The 19,893-nt window shown below is 35.4% G+C and overlaps 2 protein-coding genes across 2 annotated transcripts; both read right to left on the bottom strand.

Annotated features, from left to right (window-relative positions):
- Nucleotides 1-8,469: 8,469 nt before the first annotated feature.
- Nucleotides 8,470-17,475, bottom strand: LOC113313304 (protein CLT1, chloroplastic-like). Its single transcript, XM_026562057.1, has 12 exons — nt 16,901-17,475; nt 15,439-15,584; nt 14,969-15,006; nt 14,677-14,792; nt 14,006-14,105; nt 13,889-13,924; nt 13,681-13,746; nt 13,419-13,542; nt 12,067-12,192; nt 10,809-11,465; nt 10,512-10,641; nt 8,470-8,815 (listed from the first exon to the last, which is right to left on the bottom strand). Exons 1-10 carry the CDS (start codon nt 17,386-17,388, stop codon nt 11,275-11,277), a joined length of 1,431 nt encoding a protein of 476 aa, XP_026417842.1. The 5' UTR covers nt 17,389-17,475; the 3' UTR covers nt 8,470-8,815; nt 10,512-10,641; nt 10,809-11,274.
- On the bottom strand, nt 8,570-10,839 carry LOC113312254. Its single transcript, XM_026561016.1, has 4 exons — nt 10,809-10,839; nt 10,512-10,641; nt 9,147-9,219; nt 8,570-8,815 (listed from the first exon to the last, which is right to left on the bottom strand). Exons 1-4 carry the CDS (start codon nt 10,837-10,839, stop codon nt 8,570-8,572), a joined length of 480 nt encoding a protein of 159 aa, XP_026416801.1.
- Nucleotides 17,476-19,893: the final 2,418 nt, after the last annotated feature.

Here is a 19,893-nt window from a genome sequence, read left to right as displayed (position 1 = left end):
AAAGCGTAATGAGATGAACGAAGTCTTGATATATAAGGCTCGCCTTGTGGCGCAAGGTTTCTCACAACGCCCTGGGATTGATTACGAAGAAACATACTCTCCTGTAATGGACGTCATAGCGTTCTGTTACTTAGTCAGCTTAGTAGCTTCATAAGGACTTGAAATGCAACTTATGTATGTGGTTACCGCATATCTCTATGGGGATCTTGATACAAAGATATTCATGAAAGTTACAGATGGACTTCCATTGCACACATCAAGTAACTCTAAACCACGGAATGCGTTTGCAATTCAGTTGAAACACTCACTTTATGGATTAAAGCAATCCGGACGGATATGTTATACCCGTCTAAGTGATTATTTGATTGGGAAGGGATATACAAACAATGAATTGTGCCCCTGCGTGTTTATAAAGAATACAAGTTATGGATTTGCAATTATAGCTGTCTATGTCGATGACATGAACATGGTAGGCACTCTTGATAAAATAAGAGAAACCGCGAGCTATTTGAAATCCGAATTCGAGATGAAAGATCTTGGGAAAAATCGGATGTGTCTAGGACTTGAACTAGAACATCGAGCTTGTGGAATATTAATCCACCAGTCTGCATATGTCCAAAAGATACTCAGGAAATTTAATATGGACAAAGTGCACCCTGCTAGCACTCCCATGGTTGGTCGAACTTTAGATGTACATAAAGATCCATTTCGTCCAAAGGAAGATGACGAAGATGTATTGGGGGCTGAATATCCCTATCTAAGTGCAATAGGCGCATTATTGTCCTTAGCACAATGTACTCGACCAGATATCTCATTCTCGGTGGATTTGTTAGCTAGATATAGCTCAGCGCCAACGCAGCGTCATTGGAATGGTATAAAGAATATCTTTAGATGCCTAAAAGGAACCATTGACTTGGGTTTGTTTTATGCCTATGAAGACGAAAGGAGGTCTGCTAATGTAATTGCGACTCCTTACACCGAAACCTCAAATAATGTTTTGGTTGGTTTTGATGATGCTGGGTACCTCTCAGACCCACATAAAGGTCGATCCCAAACTGGATACGTGTTCACCATAGGGAATACAGCGATATCCTGGAGATCTACCAAGAAAACCCTTGTGGCTACCTCCACGAATCACTATGAGATCATTGCCCTACATGAGGCGGTTCGTGAGTGTATAGGGTTAAGGTCTATCATTACACATATTCGAGGGACATGTGGTTTGAGTTCTACCACTGAAGAGCCAACTTGCGTTTATGAAGATAATGCAGCTTTCATCGAACAGATGAAGCAAGGGTATATTAAGGGTGATAATACGAAACATATATCACCGAAGTTCTTTTACAATCAAAAACAACAATGTCTTCTAAACATTCAAGTCAGTAAAGTAAAATCTGATGAAAATGTGGCAGACTTATTTACTAAGTCATTACCTAAGTCCACATTTGAAAAACATGTGAGAAATATAGGACTAAAGAGATTGTATGAACTTCCGTGAGTCCATAGGACTAAAGGAATTGTCCACTCCCATGATTGTATTAAACTAACGAAATTGTCATGCATCAGGGGGAACACCAAATGGTATGTTGAACTCTTTTCCTTCACCGAGGTTACTTTTTCCCACTGGATTTTGTTACTCGAAAAGGTTTTTAATGAGACAACAATAATACCATAAATGCAAATCATGGAGAGATGTCGACATCAGGGGGAGCATCTAGCGATGCACTGATGACATCCAAGCGTGTTGTACTCTTTTCCTTCACCGAGGTTACTTTTTCCCACAAGGTTTTGTTACTCGGAAAGGTTTTAAGTGAGACAACAAAAACACTAGAAATACAACTCGGTTGAGGTTGTTCTTCTCCTTACGAGTGTTCAGGTTTTTGTGTGAAATGCTTTTCCTGACATAGTTCTATAAAGGAGAAAATTCTTGACAAGATATGCCATTTCAAAAGCTCAAGTGTCTTTCTCCTTCGACCAGTTTTTCACCAACAGACATTTTCTGGCAAGGTTTTGACAAAGCAATGAGTTTATGATGATGGTCATCCAAGGGGGAGTATTGTAGTAAATTGGTTCATAGTATGGATGACCACTCCTTATGGCTAAGTGCATGGCACATTTCTTTATGTTGGACACATGTAGAACTAGTCCTTTGTTACTAGACACATGTAGCTCTTTATCTTATCCTTTGATTACAAGTGTACTAACACAAGCTCTCCCCCTCTTGTATTTAAATGGAACTAATGGAAATGAAAGACACACCTGATTTCTCTTCCTCTCTTTCATGCTTTGTCTCTTTTATGTTTTGTCTCTTATTTTGTCTACCACTCTAAACAAACTCTTACTCGTAGAGAATTAAAAATATAGTGAAAAATCCAAAAGGACTTGCAACAGAAATTTTAGTTTCTAGGTTTTTAAACTAGTAAAGTGGGTCTGGTAAAAAAACAAAGCTCGGGATAAGGTTGAGTTTACATTTTTTTTTTGTTTTTTTGTTTTTTTTGTATATTTTAGTTTTTTATCATTCAATAAAAGTACAATAAAGTATGTCATTAGATACTTTCAACATCATGATTATTTTCTTGGATAATTTTGTTTTTGGTACTCAAGTTTTGTCCAAATTTTGAGTTTGGTCTAACATTTGTCCAACTTGGTGTTTGGTACCTGAAAAAAGCGTTGACCCGCTTGACTGTTTACAACCAGACTTTAATTAATTTTATAAAATTAAAATATTATAAAATACTGAATTTACAAGTGTATCCTTGAAGTGGGTCTAAGATCCAACGGTTGAAAATAAAAACATTCAATTCATGACTCAGATGTAAGAGACCTAATACCTAGCTCTTTTTCCTCCGCCTCCATGCCCAGCTCAACCTTCGTCTTCTGCAACAGCTGCATAAACTCATTCTCTTCATTTCAGTTGCACCTCATCTATCATTCTTGGAAAACTCTAACCCACTGATTAATTCCAGTAACATAATGGCACCAACAAACCCCAAGGCAGTAACCAAAATTCTTGTTCTTTTTATTTCATCATTAAACAACACCATTGTAGCAACATTGCACCACTATCTTCTCTAACCCATTGATCTCTTCTCATCATTTTTCCATTGACAACTCGCTTCTAAAACCCTCGACAAACACCTATACTGAAACAATCAGTTTCTCAATTTCTTCCTCGTTATTTCTCAGATAACAACAAAACCCTAGCAGTAATCTTACAAATCCTTTGTACCCACTTCAACGGCGACCACCGGATTATTCTTTTCTTCCCTTGATTTCAATATCGTCAACAACAACAACTAATTTACAGATTGACTCAAAATCCATTTCTAGCCATAAAATTTCATTAAATCCAGTCACTTTTGATCTTGCGCTGCAGATTTCTAATTCAAGTCAAACCCACTCTTACAACATCACTCAAGTTGGGTATTCAAATCTATCAAATTCTTCAATAACAACATCTATGTCCCTGGAACAAACATTTCTGATTTTTTATTATTCAATCAAAATCGCTAATTGAAACGCTTACTGAAACCCCTATTAGATTGATTCTGTCATGAACCAAAATTGAAACACGGAGATGAATCAAAACCCTAATATAACTTTTCATTTAAAACCTCAATTTCTCAAAACATCAAAACCCTAACTAAACACAAACTGTACCATAACTAAATCCAATTCGTCTCTGAAAAAAATAGAGTAGATTCTGAAGAATCAAGATGGCAGTAGCGGGGAGCTAGATTCGAGGGAGGAGAAGAATGCATGCCTGTTTTGTGAATATAGAGAGCTAGATTCAAGGGAGGAGAAGAATTCATGTCTGTTTTGTGAATAACAGGTTATTGGAGAGTTTTTTTTTTTTAACCAAAGGAAATACTTCATATTAAGTAGGAAAGTAACTTACATCAGCAACTAAATGAGGAATTAACAAACTTGGTGGATCTAACCACCATTCCTCATCCAGAAAAGACTTGCGAACAGCTTTTTATAAAGCATCAACTGATTTATTACAAACTCTATTAACATAATTACAAGACCAGGTAGAATTATTATTTCACATACTATTATATTTTCTAAGAAGAGACATACTCCGCCAAGGTGGATGAGTATGATGTTGCATATAGTTACAGATACTTAAGTTGTCAGATTCAAAGATGACGTTACTCCAACTATGAGTAGTAGCCAGCTGCATAGCTTCAAATAGACCCCACGATTCATCCTGATTAGTATTTCTGGTTCTTTTTAGCAACCCTTTAGCACCTAGGAAACATCTTGCATGATCTCTGATTAAAATACCGATGCCCGCTAAATAATAGTTCGGATGAAAAGAGGCATCAATATTAATCTTAAAAAAATCAATAGGAGGAGACTGCGAAGCAAGATGAATGTTCAGCCTATTCCTAACATGAAGAGTAGAACTGGCAGATGCAGTAATGCAATGAAATTGCAAATATGCACTGATGCTATGGATAATAATGTTAGGATTAGGGGTGTTTTTGTTAAAAATAACTTGGCATCTATGTTTCCATATAGTATGCAGAATACAAGCTATGATGTGAATGGTGTTGGTTGAGTGAGAAATACTAATATTAGAATCTGGTTGTTGCCAAGTCTGAATCCAAGAAAGGAAAGATGGATGATGATTTAATTCTTGATAAAGATGAGGCAAGAAGTAGTTCCAAATAGCAGCTGAAAAAGGGCATTGGAAGATTAGGTGATCCAAATCTTCAGCAACATGGTAGGTGCAGAGAACACAATCTAAAGAAGTAACAGCAGCAAGATGAAGTAGTTTACCTTTGACTGGGAGATATGCAATCTTTTTCAATCTTTCACTGTGCAAATTTAGCTAGTTCTAATAGTACTTAGAAAAGAACAAGACAGTTTATATTCTTAACTATTGAGGATTATGTTGATTCTAAAGCTACAACTTATAAGCCTATTGATTCTAATGATTCTGTTGTTACTCCGTTATAAGACCCAACTAACATTGTGCGAGACATTGTTGATGCTGAGGCTTATAATGCTCAGAATCACACTGATGTTGGGGCTCTGGTTTTTCATCCCATCTCTTTTTTCTCTATCGTCTTTTTTAATTATCTTCTTTTTTCATCTTGGATTTTATTTGTTGTTTTCTGGTTTTCTACTATGAAAATTTTCTCTTGGAATTGTCAGGGTTTCAATAACCCTCATACTAGAGACTATTTTCGATTTTGCTTGTCTCAATATGATCCTGATATTTTTTTTCTTTCAGAAACAAAAAGTCAATCTTCTAAAATGCACATGTACTTGTCTCATGTTAATTAGCCTAATTTCTGGTTTGCTCCGTCTATTGGACTTTCTGGTGGTACCGCTTTTGCCTAGAAAAATGGAATTGATCTTACTATCATGCATACTACTCATAATACAATCCATGCCATCATTACTTCTCATTGTCATCTACCTGATATTCTTCTCACTTGCATGTATGGGGATAACAATTCTGAGGAGAATCATGCTCAATGGCAATATCTTCTTGATATGAATCATGTTGTAGATATTCCTTGGCTTTTAATTGGTGATTTGAACTTCACTATGAATGATTCTGAAACTCACAGTTCTCATCATTCCTCCAATTATCATTCTAGACGTATTAGAGACATTGTGAATCAATTAGGTCTTATTGATATTGGTTATCATGGTTCAAACACTACTTGGTATAATCATAGAGTTGGTATTGATCATACTTCAGTCAGACTAGATAGAGCTTTAGTTAATTCCTTGTGGATTAATTCTTTCACTAATGCTCATCTTCAACATATTGCACCTCTAGCATCAGACCACAGTCCTATTTTATTGTATTCTCTGTCATAATCAGGGAAACGTTCGCCTTTCAAGCTTTATAGATGTTGGTTTAAAGTTCCTTCTTGTTCTGAAACAATTACTAATAGTTGGAATCAGAATTTTCAAGGATCTCCATCGTACAAGTTTTCTTGCAAGCTTAAGCACACCAGAACTCAATTTCAACTGTGGAAGAAGTATTCTTTTGGTAAATTTGAATCGCAGATTCATTCTCTGCACCAACAACTTCAACAGTGCTACAACAACAATATGTCAGATGTTCACCCAGAGGTACAACATTTGAACTCTTCTCTTCAACAGTGGCTTTCAATTCAGAAAGATTATTATATGCAGCAAGCTGGTGCCAGTATCCTTGAGGCAGACAGAAATACAACATATTTTCATTCTATGGCCAACTTCAATAATAGAAGGTCTCATATTTTAGCTATTCAAGGTCCTCTAGGCATCTGGTATGATACCAGACCTGATATAGAAAACATTTTTATACAACATTTCTCTGTTATCACTACTACATCCAAGCCAATTCAAAATATGGATATCTTAAACGATTTCTCTCCATGTATTTCTGCTGAAGAAAATTTACAATAATTCATATTCCAGATACAGATGAAATTAAAGATGTTGTTTTTCAGATAATTCCTTGGGCCTCTCCTGGTAATGATGGCTTTCAAGCGGCTTTCTATCAACAATGTTGGGATACTGTTGGGTTTGAGGTAATTTCTATGGTTCAATATTTTTTTACTCACAAACATATGCTTAAGGCTATAAACCATACTTATCAAGTTCTCATTCCGAAAATACCTCATCCTCAAACACCTGCAGATTACAGACCCATAAGCCTTTGTAATATCAGCTGTAAAATCATTTCTAAAATCTTATCCAACAGACTTAAAGCCATTTTATCTAAAATCATATCCCCAACTCAAACGGCTTATGTCCCTGGTAGACATATCTATGACAATGTTATCATTGCCCAAGAACTTCTACATACTATGAAGACAAAAAAGAATAAGGAGGCCCTAGTTGGGTTGAAACTTGATATGTCGAAGGCATTTGACAGATTAGAACGGCCATTATTACTGCCCATTCTTCATCGTCTTGGTTTTCATGCTGACTGGATTTCTTTAGTTGGGCAATGCATTATTATAACTAACATTTCATTGCTTATTAATGGTTCTCCAAGTGCATCCTTTGAGCAATGCATTACTACAACTAACATTTCATTGCTTATTAATGGTTCTCCAAGTGCATCCTTTGCTCCGACTAGAGGAATTCGACAAGGGGACCCTCTGTCCCCTTATCTATTTCTTTTTGTCATGGAGGCTTTTTCGAGATTGCTGCAACAACATATTGATTCTGGAAACCTCAAAGGTATCAAAGTAGCTAAAGATAGTCATGAGATTAATCATCTGTTTTTTGCAGATGATTGTTTGTTGTTTTCTCAAGATACTCCTTCACATATGAGGCATTTGCAGCTACTGCTTCACTCTTTTGGTCAGGCTTCTGGTCAGGTAATTAATATGCAGAAATCTACAATTTTTTTCAGCAAACATACTTCTCCTTCTCACAAACATAATATTACCAATATTCTTCAAATGAAACATATGGGTCTAGGGGAAAAGTACTTGGGTATTCCTTTACTTATGCATAGATCTAGACAACGAAATAGTCAGGGAATTCTTGATAATATGAATCATAGATTAAAAGGATGGCAAAGTAAGTTAATAAATCTCGCAGGCAGAGCCACTCAAGTTAATTCAGTTCTTAGCACTATGAGCATGTATCAAATGCAGATTTTTAAGATTCTTGATACAACCATTAATCAGATGGACAGAATTCAACGCCAGTACTAGTGGCACAATTTTGATCATCACAATTCACCTCGTACAATATTTTGGGATAAGATTCGTTTACCTAAAGCATTGGGGGATCGGGTTTGAAAAATCTTAGAAATTATAATTTTGCTTTCCTAGCCAAGTTAGCTTGGAATATGATGCATAATGAAGATGCTCTGTGGGCTCGAGTTATAAAAGGAAAGTACTTCCCTTTTCATGATCTGAAGTATCATCCTCCGCCATCTACTGATAACTCAAGTTGGGTGGTATTTGTAGAGGGCCTTGAGGCGGAAGAAGCGAAGTAGAAAATGATTTTGGGAGTTGGGGAGACTTTTTTGGTAAAGTAAAAGGCTAAAACAGTAAACTATGATACTAATTAGATTTTATTTAACTTTTATAAGAAGGGAATTATCAAACGGAAGTGAAACTCTAACCAAGTCAACGCGGGTCAACGTTTTTTCCGGGTACCAAACTCCAAACTGGACAAATGTTAGACCAAACTCAAAATTTAGACAAAACTTGAGTACCAAAAACAAAGTAACCATATTTTCTTTCTTTGTAAAGAAGAGAAAAAAAAACACACTTAAACAATTAGATGCTTTCAGCATCAGGGTTATTTTCTTTCTTTGAAAAGAAGAGAAAAACACTCAAGCAACTAACTTTTTGAGAGAGTAGAATCTCATTTCATATGCATACACTTTGAATCTCATTAAAATGAGAAGGAAAATTTTAGTATATTACTAAAAGCAGAATCGTCTAAATTTTAACTAACATTAATTATTTTTAAAAGCAAAGTACCTCATGACATAAAACTTATTAATCGTGGTCAATATCGTTATTTATGTTTCTCATATAAACATATCAAATAAAAGTTACATTATTAAAATTTCATTATTTTAGAATCAAATCTTGTTAAATTTTGCAAGGGCATAAACAGTGGCAGAAGTAACAGCCGGTATGAACATATCATTAGGAATTGCAGTTGGCATAATGGTGTTCTTAATAAACAACATTGTTATAGGAACACCATACATGTAAAGAATGATGTCTTTTGCTCCAGAGCCTTTAAATCCTGTATCAAATACTAGATCCTTAACCATCTTGCTGAATTCCTCTGGTGTAAGCTTACTTGATCCTTTGTGGTGTTTCTGTCCAATACAATAAAATTCATGAAAATTAGCAATCTATTTCTTACTCAATCCTAAATAACAAAGTGTGAAAATACTGATACTAGGGACATTATAAGCCATTTTCAGAAAGAAATAACACATTTAAACCACAAAGTAGACAACCTAAGATTTATAAAGCAGACTGGATGCATTTTTAATATGATCCTAAGACTACAGATTGTTTTAAAAAAATTATTTGGTCCATTTTGGATTTGCTTCTTGCTCTAGGGTTTGTCCCAAATTCCCAAAATTATATGCAAACATGCATTCTAGTTCTAGTTTATCATAAATAAAAACGAGAAATACTTACATCAAACGCATGCCTTAGAGCCACCGCATTCGGTGCACAAAACTGCGTACTGCCTAGCTCCTTATTTAAATCTCTAAAAACATTATAAGGGCATATTTAAAACGTGATACAAATTGTTTTGATTCTTTAAAATTTCTCCAATATAAATTATGACAATAACGTGATAGAGACTTTGATAAGATTTAATCAAAGTCATAAATAAATTTTGAAGGGTTAGAAAAAATTGATGAAGTACTTTTTGATAATATTTTTGTTTAATCAAACCGTGTTAAATTCATAAGGTACAACATTTCCTCGTTTAACAAATTTTTAAGTTTGTTGAAGAATTTAGAACTATGAGATAAACGATGTAGTGATAAGCTTTTTTTTTTTTTTCCCAAACATACTCATCGTATGCAGAAATCAGTCTCTTCTTCCCTTATTAAGGTAACCATTAATTTGGTAAGTTTCCAGAAATTTGATATACTCACCCGTCCAAAGTTCCAAGAAATAATTTACCGAGTAAATTCTAAATTAATCCTATTTAATTTAATACCAACTAAATTTAATATAAACATATAAATCTCAAATTTCTAAGCTGAGTATTGTTAAATATTAATTACAAATAAGTAATTTCTTTTGGATTTTATTAGTATTAACTTATTTGAAAATACCACATTGCACAAATCAATAAATTAGTCATATTGCCAAGAAGGAAACTATTCAACCAAAGTATGGGACCAGGCAATCCCATCTTTTATCAGTCATATTTTATTTCAAGACTCTGTGGGTACCACATACCCACGACAAGTTGTAATCTAGCCTTTTCTAATAAAATTCATGCTTAAAAAAAAAAAAAATTAGTGAGTGAAATCAATTGGTTAACTTTTTTATACAGTATTGGTTAACGATTCAAGTCCGAAGAAGATCCCACAACACTTTTATTCTCACACTATCTCACATTTTGGGCGGCGTCTTTGTGAATAAAAATCAAAGGGTAACGGGTTTGAAATTACTTCATGTTTTGGTGATATCTTCCTCTTACAAAGCTCTACGTTCCTATCGAAAATGAGCATATACCGAGATGTATAATACTACCATATACTACTTTGAAAATGAATCGTTCAAAATCAACGAATTCTTAACTATTAAAATTAAGACCTTTCGGAATGCACTCATTTTAAATAAGTACCTACATATTTGTATTAGGAACATATCCCAAAACATTAACTTCAAATCCGATACTATTTGCTTTTTATTTTAAAAAAAAAAAAAAGACTTCCAAAAAGTAAGATAGTACGAGAATAAAAGTGTAAATGGATCCTCCCTCACGTCCTCACCACATATACATCGGAACTACCTATAAGAGAAAACAAAAATATTTACCCCACTGTTTTGCAAACAGCACGATAGACGTCAGTTATGGTCCAATCTCCTCCCTTCACATCTTTTGCCATATTTTCATAAGTTCTCGCCGCTATTTTACCAATTTCTGCTTCTTTTGCAACTCCATTTCCTGCTCACATTAATAACATGTTATATTCCTTGCTCTCATGTACGTCTGAAGACCCGTCCCTCCTCATGCATGTAAGTCAGTTAATTGTAATCAAATTGTAAGAGATACAGAGAGTCAATTAATTGTGATCAAATAGTAAGAGATATAGAGAGATTTTGATTGTTTACCGGCTGCTAACTTCTTCAGGGACTGTCCCATCTATCCAAAATGGAAATTGGGAAAATGGATAGAGAGTTTCAAACTCTGATGATGTGGTGAGATATGATTGCAGACTTTAGTTTATACACTAAAACACCGCAATTTCGTGTTGCTAATAAATCCCTTGGCATGATCATTTTAGAGAGGGAAGGAATATGATAGTTACAAGTTATGTAGCAAAAGAGAGATCAAAGAGTTTCTAAACTTAAAGAAACGTATAGATCAGAATATAAGCACTAGTGGTAATGCCTTTCTTTCGTGACAAGGAAAGGTTTGCTTCTTTTTTTATTTCTACTTTTATTACTTACAGAGATTCAAAGAAAACTCCAAAATGAATGTTACAACACACAAGTTACTCGTATTCATTTTCTTCTTCTGCTTCCTGCTGTACATTTCAGAATCCAGACTCCCACTAAAGTGATTTTATATTCAAATCTAAGTCGCAGCCGTAGTGGTGGTGGTGACAATGGTGGAACAAGAGGTTGGTGACCGGACAGGAGGTGTCCGTGTGTACACAAGCAAACCCACTACAAGGACGGAGGCTCCCATCACAAAACCTGCTGGTAAGGAGGACGCAACACCAATATATGGTAACGGTAGTGTAAATGCATACACTGATAGAGGCACTGCACAGTAAAGATTAGCTCGAATCAGCAAACAACAGGAAATGAAAATGAAAATAAAATACAAAACGAAAATCATTTAAAAACAAAAAAGGTGGTTCCCCAACTACATGCTAGCATCCACGTAAAAATTTCCGAACTTAAACGTCTGAGACCGTGGCAAAGGGGAGTAACATTGTCGCATTCAAGCCAAATCAGGCATTTGACCTGGGAAAACATATGCTCATGGTTCAATGTTTGACTAGCTGTGGTATCAATCAACTTAGGAATCGCCATGAAAGTATGAAAAAATGCCATTAGGTATTCCAGAAACAAGAGTAACAGCTTAGACAAATCAAGTTTCTGCCTTTCCAATAGAAAGCTTGAGACTGAAGATAAGGCACCAATGACTGTAGCATCATCCCGAGGTTCTACTCGTAACCCATATACCAACTATTAAGTCTATTTTATGTTGAGAAAAATGGGCCACCCATCCGATACTAGCATAGAAGGTTGGTTTGGTTGACTAATAGTCGTTGCTTCAGATCATTCTAGAAGGATTGATATGATTATCATCATAAATACGTATCAAACTACAGACCTTTCAGTTAAAAAAAATATATACCAGAAAACGTGGACGCTAGGCAAGAGACCACAACAGAGGATATCTTAAGGAGGTGCAACAATGATATGTTGAATGCCATGTTCACCATGATAAACAGTAATGGCAGCAGCGGTGCTCCATCACATCCTACATTTGTCACCACAAAATCCCCTGATTAAAAACTTGGGTTCCTAATAAAATAAGAACTGTAACTACTGAGTGACACATAGCAAGATATAACAAATGGTAGCAAGATATACGTTCAAAATAAGTATAAGTAAAATGTGAACTGTGGCAACTTAGTATATACTCCCTCCGTCCAAGTTATATAGGCGGAGAAGTAGTTTGTGATTGTCCATCTATATAGGCATAGTTCTAATCCCTAGATGACTTTCCAAATATGCCCCTATTTATGATAGTAGTACTACACTAGAGTTAATTTAATATTTCTAGTTTTCATCAAAAGTAAGGGGTAAAACAGGAAAGAGAATGGATATTTATAAATACACAGTTTTTTTAATCAAAGAAACTTGGTTTCTCCGCCTATATAACTTGGACGGAGGGAGTATATATTAGAGGTGCAGTGGATAGTCTCACAGAAGGTACTAATATAACATTACAATGAGAACATCTTAAGTTCAAGTTTCCTAGAAATGATATTTCGAGGGGCATTTATGAAATCCGAAAGAAGCATGCCAGATTGGAAGATGGTCTAGCTAAAGATAGTAGATGCCTTTTTAATAGGGTGCTGAAGTCGTCGGGTAACGATACCCATGACCGAGTTTAAAACTCATTTACAGTACAATTTACCTGAAAAGTAATTGGTACTTCTCCTGCTAGTACCCTAATAAGCTAAGCTTTTACGATTCAACCATTACATAAAGATAGTGATAGATCTGGAAATAAGTATCTTTTTTTCTGCAAAAAAACTGATTCAAGATCCAACTCTACACATCACAAGAATTCAGTTAGAGCATTTTTATATTGGCGATTTGAATGAGATTCAAATGTCAAAAAATTTGTTCGGAAGATCTACACGATAAGTACTGTGTAGGCAATTGGAGGAGTAGAGACATTACTGATTTCCAACCACGAATAATAGGATAGGAAATTAAGAACAAGCTAATTATTTGGCGGGTTGGTCCTAGACATCACGGACAATTCGGGAGTTCACACTAAAGATCAGCTTTTAATTTAGTTTCAAGTAGGCCCTTATGAGACAGTTGAGACACCTAGTCCGAGCTCTAACCAAGAGTCCAAAATGAAGCAGCTCTTCGCTTATCAACGGCCTAATATTTGTTGCTCTAGAAGAGAAAAAATTTATTATATTTTTGGATCTCATATCAAATTAATGTAAGACTAAACAAACACACCTTTAGTTAAAGTACCAATATTCAGAAAACAAGCTGCCCCATCTTTTAGATAACTTGGTAATTGAGTAAATGGTACACCCCATAACTTTGATAGAAAAGGTAGCAGGAGAGATATAAAGAGTGCCTGCATAAGAGAAACTCGAGTTCTGTTTAATCAAGCATGCATATGTTTTATAGTAGTTCTTTTGATTGTCTCTTTTTTTTCTGGAAGCTATAAAACCAATACTTTTCTAACATCTTAATGTCAACTAAGTATGTTTACCTGGAAAGCAGATCCATATGAATTCACAACAAAGAGATCCACATGGCCTCCTGCAACAAAGAAAAGCTGGAGCGTAAATAAGTGAATCCATAGTTCAGTATAGAGTTCTCTTTTGTGGTCTTGATTTGTATCTGGATTAGCATTTGGCAATGGAACTTCATTACAAATCTCCAAGCAGTTAAAGAGTTAACTGATCTATTTTACATACCTTCAACTTCTGAGTAGCATTCTTGAAAATTATTTCCTACATAATGTTGACCTTCGCATGAGAAAACATAATAATCATCGAAACTGAAATTTTCTCAAAAATTAGAATGTAAGCAACCTTTAAAACTGTATCACCCGCTTGTAGAAAAAACGATGCTATCATCAAAAGTGTCCAAAAGAGACCAGCTTTTTTCAGGGAAAGACCCGCACCTGATCCACTGCCATAACACAACCATAAAGATATCCACAATGAGCCTCCAATTTAAATTCAAACAAACAAGAAATAGTCGTTCCTCACAATAACATGAACACACATAGGCATAATTTGATGCAGTACATAAAGGAACAGCTTGACATAACCTTAGGCTTATAAAAAAACAAACATGAAGGCACTTATCAAGTGGCATATGTAATTTGATTTTATATTTCAGCAACTGCTGAATATTTTGTAAGGGTTTTGCCAACACGTCTCAGTATCCACATGTTGTTTCATCTGTAGTTCTAAGCTGTTTAAATGTTAGCAACCCCAAATTACAGTACGCCTTGTCCAGGTAACAGTCTTTAGTTTCAGCCTTTTGTTCTATCCTTTTTTTACAGTCTTTTCCTCCGAACATATTTTCTTTATGTGATTTGTGATCTTCAATTAATAGATCCGTCAAATAATACAAGTTTCAGGATCCCAGCTATGTTTCCTTCTAGAGAAGATAGAACGTGGATAACTATGAAAAGAGAGAAAATAAAATTTAAAAGAATAGCTAAAGCAACATTATAGTATTAACTTCTATTTACCTTGTAACAGTTATTATCACACCTATAGCTACAAGAAAGCATCCTAGTATTTGGTTGACTCTATATCGTCTACCAAGAAAAATGGCTGACAGGAGAAGCTGCCAAATAAGAAAAGTCTGCAGAGAAAGTAAAGAATCGCACTAACAGTGTAAATACAATTCTCAAATACTTAAAATGTGTGAAGGTAAAGCAAACAGAAAATGGGTTCAAGATATGCCAGAAAAGCAGCTGATTTGCCGTGTAATTTTAAGAAGTATTGATAAAAAGTGCTCACAGAGAAATGTATATTTACTTGGGATAATATAGGAATCGATTCCCCTGAAAGCATAGCTGCTCAAAGTGAAGAAAACAAAAAGTTTCAGTGTTGCCGGAAGAGTAAAATATGATAACATAATGTATTAACACAAACTATAACTCTATATCAGGGCATCATTAGAACTATTCAATACAGAACTGGCTCCTTTGTTAAACCTATTAAAACTTTCAGTAACTGGTTTCAAAATCGTTTATGACATTCACATGGTCAAGTGTGAGCCAAGATATCCTTACATAATTTTTCAAATACATCCAGTGCAATTTTCAATGTCTCATTTTCATGCTACATTATTCACATGGCTCAATTTTCTGAAATTTGGAAACCTTATATATATAACTATTTGAACATCAAACTTGCAAGCGGCCAAACTTATTCTGAATAATTTCATTTGATGTATCAAAAGAAATGGAACAAGACCTAGGAATCACTAACTTATATTTTGTTACCTGCAGCTGCCATCCCAGAAGCTGCAGCAAGAGCCTCTAAAATACCAACACCGACAAATGGAGCCTTTGGCAACGCAAGCATCTCATCAGTAACGATGCCAGCATGATACCGAAAATACAACACCGAGAAATATACCACAACATATCTGGAGAGTGAAACTAATCCCAATTAGCACAAAAACATGCTTGAGGATATGATCCGCCAATCAATTAAATGTGCCTTGGCAATGTCCGGCAAAATCTGAAACTCTAAACTCAAAATTGGTCCACCTCATATATTATCAGTACATGAATTTACCTATATCCCAAAAAAAAAAAATGTGTATTACCAAACATGGTCAAAATGCACTTATACTGTAACAACCAAATTACTGATTGCCAAACAGGCATGACCTTAAAAAACAAAATTTCTGGCAGAAGAAAAAAAACAAAAGGATGGATAATTGTAAAATAACATCCACTCAAAGTTACCTAGCATAAGAACGGCCACTTGGTAAACATAGTTCAACTTTTACTCAACATATTGGATTCCTCGTACAAAATGGTTTGCAGACAGTAAAGCCATTACAGCCCAGGCATTCAAATGATACGAGGTCACATCACAGGCATGAGCATTTTAACACAACATTTTACTAAAGCAGCACAACAACTCTCCAAGAACACTTATATTTATACAAAGGGTGTTGGTTTGTAAGATTGATATCAGAATTCACTGCATGGTCAAGACTACATCATGTCACTCACTCCAAACCCACAACACAAAACCGAAGGCCACGTAACGAGCTATGTTTGCCAGTTTATAACTATTTAAGGTTTGACTGGGAACAGTTCCCCCCTGTCCATGGATAGCTCTGTAATGCCAAAGTTACATTCCATAGTATAGAGCACTTGATTAAAACTCGTGTACCTTATTCTCATAGAATATAGAAAAACAGAAGTGCAGGCGACCTCCAGTGATCCCCCCTCTTTCCGGGCCCACCCACACAAAAAGTCAAGAAGCACATTGTCTCCACCAAAAGTTTGAGAAAGTGCAGTGTAACTACTCTCTTAATATAAAATTAAATATACACATGCGTTCAAAGTTGCAACTATGCAAGGGACCCTCCCTCATTTGAAGGGAGAACCCACCTTGGGCTTTTCTTTAAAACAGTGGATTCAAACTCAAATTAAAAGATGAGGTCATTGCTAACGACCTGTCTGTCCATGGGTTTAGCGAAAAAATCATACACACGACCAAATGATGGTGACACCATATACAATGCTACATTGACAAGAAACGCAAAACTACCAGATCCGAGATTTACATGAAGCTTAAGTTACCAACTCATATACATACACGTGCGACAAGAAGCTAAAAATGATATACAATTGTCGCAGTCTAAAATGTATAATAAACTTGAACTAATGAAGTTATTAAAAAATATATATCAAGATTCTTTGAAGGAGAGTAAGAAAAAATTACCCAAATGTGGCGAGTTGAGCAAGGAAAAAAGGGTACTGTTTCAGAGGAACAAGAGCTAATTTGTAAAGAACTCGATTCCCTACACCAAGGATTACTGTAGCTGCTGCTAACATTACCTCAACCTTACGATCATGATCATAATCACCATTATTATTAAATTTCTTTTCCTCTTCCAAATCTTCTCCTATTTTATTTTCTCCTAAATCATTTAAACAGTCTTTAATCTGAGGTTCTCCGTCCTCTGATGATCGCAAGAAACCCCTTTCTTCTTGACCTAATGATTGAATAATCCATAACTTTGAGGGCTTAGATGATCGGAAATGATACCCTAGTTTTCTTCTTCCACCTCCACCTCTTCTTTGATTAAAGAAAAGGGTATTTGATGAAATGGAGGAATATGGATGAGGTGAGGAATGAATTAATGAGTAATCCGATGAATTAGAATTGGAACTAGTAGCCGAAAGTGCAATTCTACAACATGCAGACATAATGGTTCCTCTCCTTTTCTCTCTCGAACTGAGAGTTTTTTTCCTGTCTCTCCAAGTCTTTCTGTTTTCCTATATTTTTACTGTTGTTTTTGCCCAAGCCAAGAGGGAAAACGAAATAATTATGGGTGGAAGACAAAACAACAGACATTTATGGAGGACTTAACTGTAATTAGCAGAAATGTCAATGAGTGAAATTATTAGTGCCCGAGAGATTCGGGTCCACGACTACTTTATAGGACACTGATACATGGGGTAGTGTTATGAGGAACCTCGCTTTAGATAGGTGGTACTGGTAGTGCCGTAGTGGGCTTTAATTTGTTTATTTTGTCGACCTAAGAATCATTATCAATATTTCCAATCTCAAACGTGTTCGATTAATCTGGCTAAATTGGAGCTATATGACACAATAGGGTCATTAAGAAATAATACATATAAACTCCTTATCCACTACTTATATTAATACCTAATATGTCCTTGTTTAATTAATGCTAAGATAATTAAATAATGTTTAATCAAGCTAATCCTGAAATTAACTTTCATTAATGCATAATCAACACTTGTAAAAGTTTTAATTTTTTTTCAAAAGACTCGATCCAGAATCGGTTGATGTTAATGATTTTGTAAACCGATTCTGGGTTGAGTTTATGCCGAATGACGATGTAAACCCAGAATCGGAGTTTAATCAATACCCACATAAACCGATTCCGAAAATCGGTGTTTATATATGTCCATATAATCCGATTATGCCTTACTTTCATAAACAAAATATTCATACATAGTTTAGGAAATTAGCGCACTACATATATAGGATTCAATATGGGAATTCTAGAATTTGACACATCAAATGCTCGTCAATGAAACTCCGAGCACGTCGGTACAACGTCGTATATTCTTTTTGGTGAATGAACTTAGTTTCCCATCACGAATTCTCCATAGCCCGTTGAAACGTTCCAGCTGAAATTCAATAAATTCTTAAATGTTAGTATGTGAACTTTTGACATAGGTTTGAAAATGATCGCATTACTCACTTTTTCCCTAAGAGGAGCTCGTGGACGATAGTGGTACACCATATTTCTAACTTTTACGTACTCTCGCATTGTGCTTTTTATGTATTGGAATCGAAAATCCAAGTCTCTCCATTTACGGTTATTGGGATTCGCGGTGCGCCCGTAAAAGAACTCTTTAACTCTCTTCCAAAACATTGAATATATTTCATTCGGACGTTCACGGAACGTATTAGAAAATGATTTAACAAGACACAAATCTTCATGCGGTTTCCACTCCATTTTCTAGGCTAAGTGTGTGATGTGGGAGTGGATCAAAGAGGTTGTCCTTATATAGATGAAGCCTCAACGACTATATTTTTCGAATTTAATACACACAATCGGATTTTAGATATGACCACATAGACAGATTGTGTCCTTACAAAATCATATAAAATATGCCTCTCATCAATCGGCCTTTTGTAATGCATATGTAATCCGATTCTTAGCAAAAAAAAATTACAAAACTTTTCTTCATAGCAATCGGATTACATATACGTACATGTAAACCGATTCTTAACAACAAAAGTTACATAACTTTTCTTCATAGAAATCGGATTACATATATGTACATGTAAAACGATTCTTAGCAAAACAAGTTACAGAACTTTTCTTCATAACAATCGGATTTTATATAGGTACATGTAAACCGATTCTGAAACTGAACCTCTAGGAAACTGTCAGAATCGGGTTACATATAGGTACATGTAAACCGATTCTGACTGAAAAAATGCCAGAATCCTACTTTTTTTGCACACATTGTAGTTGGTTATTTTATTGCGTCTTGGACAAACACAAACAATTTCAAAAGAAACCAGATTAAGTCATTCATAAACTAGGAATATAACCAAACATAATTCGACAATAAGTTTAAGGCAATACATAAGTTTTGACTCCATAATTATCCATAGTTAATTACATATCCATAGTCCACCGCGTCCTCGTTTACCAGGTTGGGCGCTGCTCGATGCACCTTCAGACATCTTTTTTTTTTTTTTTTTTTTTGGGGGGGGGGGGGGGGGGGTCTCTTCCTCTTCTTCTTTGGCTCCTCCTCCTCCAGCTCCCCAAACTTTGCACCAGCTTTTACATCTTCGAGACTGTTCAATTCATCAATCAGCTTTTCATTGGCCTTAACATTTTCCCCTTTCCCTGATTTGTAGCTTTGCTTGGGTTATCAAGTACCCGACTCGGCTTCTCTGTTTTCGTTTTAAAGAACAAACATTCAACAAAAAATGCTAATAACATTAACAAAACTGTAATTAAGTAAAAACACGCACAAGGTATTCGAGAGCCGTACCTTTGTCCTCTATCTTGGGCCTCTCATCTACTCGTATCACTCGAGTATGCGAAACATTGAGGTACCACGGCATGTAACCCGGAATTGCATCATCATTTGTTCGAGATGGACCATGCAGACTATATCTGTGAAACACTCTGTCTTCCCAATAATCACATGATGGTA

This window comes from Papaver somniferum, chromosome 9 (genome assembly GCF_003573695.1).
Source record: "Papaver somniferum cultivar HN1 chromosome 9, ASM357369v1, whole genome shotgun sequence".
Lineage (NCBI taxonomy): Eukaryota > Viridiplantae > Streptophyta > Magnoliopsida > Ranunculales > Papaveraceae > Papaver > Papaver somniferum.
The sequence above is the reverse complement of the archived record's forward strand: the minus strand, read 5'-3'. Positions and strand labels throughout refer to the sequence as shown.

Coding starts and splice junctions, on each gene's coding strand:
- LOC113312254 (XM_026561016.1), bottom strand. CDS start 10,839: ATGGGACAGTCCCTGAAGAAGTTAGCAGCCG. Junction 9,220..10,511: donor GCTGTTTGCAAAACAGTGGG/GTAAATATTTTT, acceptor TAATGTTTTTAG/AGATTTAAATAAGGAGCTAG. Junction 8,816..9,146: donor CTCTAAGGCATGCGTTTGAT/GTAAGTATTTCT, acceptor TGTATTGGACAG/AAACACCACAAAGGATCAAG.
- LOC113313304 (XM_026562057.1), bottom strand. CDS start 17,388: ATGTCTGCATGTTGTAGAATTGCACTTTCGGCTACTAGTTCCAATTCT. Junction 15,585..16,900: donor GCTCAACTCGCCACATTTGG/GTAATTTTTTCT, acceptor TTCACTCTCCAG/ATATGTTGTGGTATATTTCT. Junction 13,747..13,888: donor ATGCTACTCAGAAGTTGAAG/GTATGTAAAATA, acceptor TTTACGCTCCAG/CTTTTCTTTGTTGCAGGAGG.